The sequence below is a fragment of the Vicia villosa genome, linkage group LG2 (assembly GCF_029867415.1).
Source record: "Vicia villosa cultivar HV-30 ecotype Madison, WI linkage group LG2, Vvil1.0, whole genome shotgun sequence".
NCBI classification, from domain to species: domain Eukaryota; kingdom Viridiplantae; phylum Streptophyta; class Magnoliopsida; order Fabales; family Fabaceae; genus Vicia; species Vicia villosa.
Window position 1 is genome coordinate 180,367,080 of NC_081181.1, and position 6,316 is coordinate 180,373,395.

A 6,316-nucleotide genomic window follows, 5' to 3' on the forward strand; every position below is an offset into this window, starting at 1 on the left:
AAAGGCAGCAAGGACACTTCATTGAAGTTCCAGCAAGGACACTTGTTCTGAATACTTTTGTGTGCGGGACGCTTGACCCAGTCGTGCAAAGTAATCGCTCCCACTCATAGACTTTAGTATGATTCAACTCACAAACAATTTCACAGATAAAGGTGGACGAACAACTTGTGGTGCATTCTTTCCGGTTCCCTGTATAGCTATGTGCATCCTACATAGAGAACCATTTAGCTATGCGGCCCATAAGAATCAATCACAACAACACATCAAATTATTTTTTCCTTAATAATATCAAAAACAAACTATTTTCACAAAAGAATATTTATAATCTGTTCCTTAGCAATATGACTAATAGCTTCGAGCATCTGAACTAGGATAAAATAGCTCATGTCTAAACACTTCTATGATATGATTATAACATCATTCCCTAAAAATAAAATAAAAAACAATTTTTTAGACGAACTGCAGAGCTCTGACTTCTTGCTCTATGGAGATATGTAGGCACAAGGTTTCAAAACTGAGGTGAACACACTAATTAAAAAATCATTTTTAGTTATAAGCAATAAACCAATAGCCCTTTTACAACACCTTAGCACACAGATAACTAAAATGGCTCTCATTACATAATCGACTCCTGTACCCTCATCTCTTCCGCTTGAGTTTTATTGATATTTTCTCTTTCTTTTAGGATAAATAAAATTTAGTGGCCATTCTGTCTGTATTTCGAACCTACGATACGCTCGAGTATTTTTTCCGCCGCGACAGCTGGACTGTGTAGATCAAAATAAACGAAATAGTAATCAAGAAAGAGATGCCAAATGTGGAAGAAATTTTGTTCAATATTAAAACAACATCTTGATGTTGGCTCTTAATAGATTCCAATTCAAAAAACATTATGTAATTTTTATGATTGGATCATATGTCCCGTAAAGTGTTTAAAAGAATTGTAATAGGCGTTGTAAAATTTGTGTTGGATTTTTTTATTTAGGTTTAGAGTTACCTCTCATACTCTAACTTATTATACAACCTTATTAAAAAAAACATTTAGTATTTCTATGAAAAGTAAATATTAATTAAATAATGAAAGTAGCATAATTAATTATAAGGGATTAGCTTATGGATAAAAGCTTAAATTTTTTACTTTAAGCTATAAAATTAAAATTTCTTCATGACGGTTGTAAACCGAATATTACTATAATTTTTTTTAATTTAAAAAAAAGTCCTTAATGACTTTTATAATAAATGTCTAATGCAATATTTTTAATAAACTGTTTTGATTGTTATAAGAATATTAACAATACTATTTTTTTGTGTGAATTAATAACTTTATTTATGTTGATTAAGATGACGTTTTTTTTTTAAACCAAAAGGAAAGATAAATTAAAACAAAAAGGTATTACAAGAACACACAGATCAAACCAAAACCCTTTATTGAAGAAGTCTAAGTCTAGAGGTACCATCCTTGTCAAGCAATAAATCTCTACGAATATCCGAAACAATATGAGAAAACCAAGAAGAATTTCTAAGTTCAATACCTAAACTAGCTAGGATATCGGCACAAAAATTGGCTTCTCTATAACTGTGAGTGGTAATGAAATCAATAGAAAGCGTACGATCTGCACTCAAGCCAGCGAGTCTTAATAATCCACAACACTAAGTTAGAGTTAAAGAATGCATTAATAACAAGGATGCAATCCGATTCAAGCCAACCCTTCTGCCACTCGAAATCACGAACTTTCTCAATAGCCACCATAACGGCGCAGAACTCTGCCATCTCCGCTTTCCCTTCCCCCAAATAATTGCAAAAGCTTCTAAGATGATCACCCATGTGATCTCGAAAAATACTCCCACAAGAGCTAATAGAGGGAGAACCGGTAGCCACCCCATCGATGTTTCTTTTTATCCATCCCACCGGCGGAGACGACCATAACACATCAATGGAACGAATAGATCTAGAAATATTAATTCTGATATCAAATCTATTCAGCAGAGCGAAATTTGCAATAGAAGAGTTAGAAGATTTTTTCGTATTATTACCAACAATCTTGGCCAACACACTCATTAGTCGTGTTGAGATTTGAGAAAGTTAAAATTCATATTTAATTTTATAAGAACTTTGAATTTAAGATCAGATTAATTAATTTGGTATGTTTGAAGTGTTAGTTCTGTAGGAAAAATTTAATTTATGATTTTAAAATTTAGTTAAAATTATTTTATATAAAAAACTAGTGAAAGTAATAAGTATCAAAATTTCTCACTGACTTTTAAAATACAAGTCCAATGCAATATTTTCATCAATTTTCCACTTGTTATAATAATATTGATAACTTTTTGTATGTCGACTAAGGTCTAAAGATGATGTGATGTAGTTGTATTGAGAAAGTTAAAAAAATTGAAAAGTTAAATAGATTGAATTTTATTTTTTATACCGATTAATATTATATAAAAGATCAATTAAAATCGTTAGATTAATAAATTACACTGCTCAATAACTTCATTACGAATTCATATTTTTTTAAATTAATCGTTGGATTGAAACATACTAAGTGTTTCACCGTTAGATCATACATGCACACATATCTATAAAGTTTGAGATTAATGTATAATAATTTATTATATAATCACTACGCCAAATTTGAGTTTTGCCAGCACAGCTACGAAAACGCTTTTAGGCAAAAGCGCTGCTATAGGTTTCGCTAAAAACAAATCTAAAAAACAAGGAAAAAAAGCGCTGTTGTAGGGGAACATTAGAAAGCGCTTAAAAAAAGCGCTGGTAAAGGGTCCCCTTATAAAAGCGCTTTTGAAAAAGCGCTGGTAAAAGCCCCCCATTTCAAAGCGCTTTTAAAAAAGCGCTGGTAAAGGTCCCCGTTTCAAAGCGCTTTTGAAAAAGCGCTCGTACATGCCCCATTATAAGAATTACCTATTGTTTTATAATATATAATTAATAAAATAAAATAAAAACCAACCACGTTTTTTCCACTGTCGAATATCAAAACAAGCCATTGATTCACAAATCATCTTCGCCGTCATCTTTTTCGTTAACCCTAACCCATCATCGATTCACCACCGCCAGCCATCGATTCACCACCGTCAGCCATCGATTCACCACCGCCAACCATGGAGTATCCACCGTTCAACCACACTCTTCTCCATTTTTAACCCTGTTCCCAAAAATAAACCCTAAAGCTGATTCCTGTGAAGAATGACGAGATTCAATCCCTAAATGGATTCTTCAATTTGTTCAATTTCTTCTATATCCTCTCTTTGAAGAACGAAACAACTGAATCCCTAAAGACGATTTGTTGATTCCTCTCTTTGAGAAATTGTTGTTGTTGACTCTGTTGATTTTGTTTTCTTTCTTCTCGATTCAATAATCATAATGAATATTCATTTTCCTCGGTATGTTAGAGCTTCTCTTCATCTTGTGGTTTTGCTTTGTGAATCATGTTGAAGTGTGTCTCAATTGCAACCAGGTGAAAGTGTTACTTGCTTGAACCGCTCCTTGTCACTCTCGTCGCTTTGAAGTTAGGGTAAGTGAGTCACGAAACTAATCTTTATAAGCACTTGCTTAGTTAGGGTTTTCAATGTGAAAATGAATCCCTATACTTCTGGAATAGTTAGGGTTTTCAATGTGAAACTGAATCCCTATACTTCTGAATCCTTATACCGTATCTGACTTCGTTTCATCCGTTGCTGGATAATGATGTTTATCAATGGCAGAGTAAGATCAAATATCAGAAGAGGCAATTCTTGTTTACTTTCACGGGTGCGCCGAGGCATGAGCTTAAGGATTCTATCAGAGGGAAAATCATATAACAGTGTCGAGGTTCGAGCTTGTGTAAGTTCATTGATTGTAGATATGAGAAATGCGATGATCCTGTTAATGTTAATGTGATGATCTTGTAAGTTCATTGATTATTTGAATAAAATTTCATCTATTTACATATCTTGTTTTTACAGGGCTGAGTTTTGTGTTTGTTTATATGCTCACCTCTATATTGCTACTACAGGAACTTTAATATGCAATGCCTCCAGCTATGAATATAGGCAACATAATATAACTTTACTTGTTGAGTAATTCTTAAGTTCTTGTTCATTATTTTTAAATGATTTCAAAGCATGCAAGTCATAGTTCTATATACTAACTAATACTACTCATAATATGGCAGGAACTATGGCTCAATTGTTTAGATCTGGTGAAAGTGAATGCTCTGTTATTATGCTATGGTCTTACGCTTTTGTGTCTATAGCTGTTACTCTTTGGTCAGCCTACTTCATGTGGCTTGTTATTTGATTTTGTATGAACACATGGATATTATTATTTGATTCATATTTTAGCTTAATTTTATACATGGTCAGTGAAAAAATTATTTGAAAAAATGTCTTTAATTGTTTGTCATATTTATTGATGTTAGCAAACAATTTAACAAGTTTTTGATAAAACAAGATGATCACGTTAATAATGCATTTTTTAAACATTTTTTTATCTAGAAACTTTAGTCATTAGATAAAAGTTACTTCATTTTGAAAAAGATTTTAATTAAACTCATTTTGAAAAGATATTGAGTTCAAAACTACAGGAACTTTAATATTGAGCATCTACATATTGAAGAAAAATGAATGCACTTGCAGCTATACCAACAGGAACTTTAAGTTGACTTCTAGGCTTTTGGGATTGGATTCCAAGCTCGAGAAAAGTTTACTCATTCCATTCAGAGAGATCAAGGTAATTAAACATGCAAAATGGTTTCTGTTCTTGCAAGTTTATATCTCTTAACCAGCAAGTCCCTCTTGTCTAGTCTTAAGACTTGGCATCATGTTATTAACCAGCAAGTGCTCCAGTCGCCACAACAGCCGCCAACGAGCCAATCTAAAGAAGAAACACGGACTTAAACGCCACATATTCAACGCAACTATGAACTCCAAGCCCAGCATCAGAATAGCAAAACTACTGCATAATCTTGAAGTAAATGGTACAATACCAATTCTTGATATATGGTTGTCCTTTATTTAATCTCTTGCTAAAATATTTCTTCATGTATCGCTTATGATTCGTCACGTTCCATTCTATTTTCCATTTGATTTCAAAGTTTCTGAATCGCAACAATCCTAAGTGTACAAAGATTTTCTATATGTAGTTAGTAATAATCACGTTTTTCTATTGTAGGTTGAGCTTCAAACAGTGGATGGACTGGTAAAGGATAGAACACAATGTGCCCCTGCCGATTATGTTCCACAAAATATTAATCAAGTAATTGTACCCCGAAGTCTTGATCTGTGGCAGGATCCTTCGGGGTACAGTTACTTGATTCATATTCTGTGACACAATACAACATAGCTCAGGTGACTACTGGTTCTCCACTAAAGCATCAATACAACATAGCTCCAGATAATACAGGAAGCGTACATTGGTTGCATAAGAACTCGGAAGTTGTTTCCCATTTAGTTGTTTTGGTTTAGAAATATGTGAATTGGTTTAGTTGTTTTGGTTTAGAAATATGTATATATGTATTTTGATTTACATTAATGGTATATAATATAATACTTTTTTTGTATATAATCGATATCGATTATAATGGTATATATCGATTAGAAATGATAAATTATAGGTTCATGAAAAAATACTGCCAAAAAATAGTAAATTACAGGTTCTGAAATATTGCTGCCAAAAGTGCAGGTTTAGAAATAAAAAAAAAATTTATAAAAATAATAGACACCTACAAAAGCGCTTTTCCTTTAAAAGCGCTCTCATAGGCCACCCTACGAGAGCGCTTTTTCCAGGAAAGCGCTCTTATAGGGGGGTCTACCAGAGCGCTTTTTCCAGAAAAGCGCTCTTATAGGGGGGTCTACCAGAGCGCTTTCAAAATGGCTTTTGTTACCTACGCCAGCGCTGGCTTTCACAGCGCTTTTAAAGCCCAAAAAAAGCGCTTTTAAAGCCCACGCGTGTTGTAGTGAATTGAATTACATCAAAATTAACTTATATACAAATTCATTTTTTACGTTAATCTTTAGATATCTTGATGCTATAGTAAATCATTATAGATTAATTTCAAACTTTATAGGTATGATCTATATATATATATATATATATATATATATATATATATATATATATATATATATATATATATATATATATATATATATATATATATATATATAGTGTTTCCATAAATTGTAATACATAAAATAAATTGTAAAATAAATAATAAAATTATTATACTAAAAATATAAGAAATAAAATAGTGTTTCCATAAGAGAAGAAGATATTTTTATAAGAAAAAGGTGAGCAGTATCTATTCCTATTCTGTGGCTAAGG

At 32.2% G+C, this 6,316-nt stretch overlaps 1 protein-coding gene across 1 annotated transcript; it reads right to left on the reverse strand.

The window, feature by feature from the left end:
- Nucleotides 1–1,594: 1,594 nt before the first annotated feature.
- LOC131650775 (uncharacterized) lies at nucleotides 1,595–2,059 on the reverse strand. Its single transcript, XM_058920481.1, has one exon. It carries the CDS (start codon nucleotides 2,057–2,059, stop codon nucleotides 1,595–1,597), a length of 465 nt encoding a protein of 154 aa, XP_058776464.1.
- Nucleotides 2,060–6,316: the final 4,257 nt, after the last annotated feature.

Coding starts and splice junctions, on each gene's coding strand:
- LOC131650775 (XM_058920481.1), bottom strand. CDS start 2,059: ATGAGTGTGTTGGCCAAGATTGTTGGTAATAATACGAAAAAATCTTCT.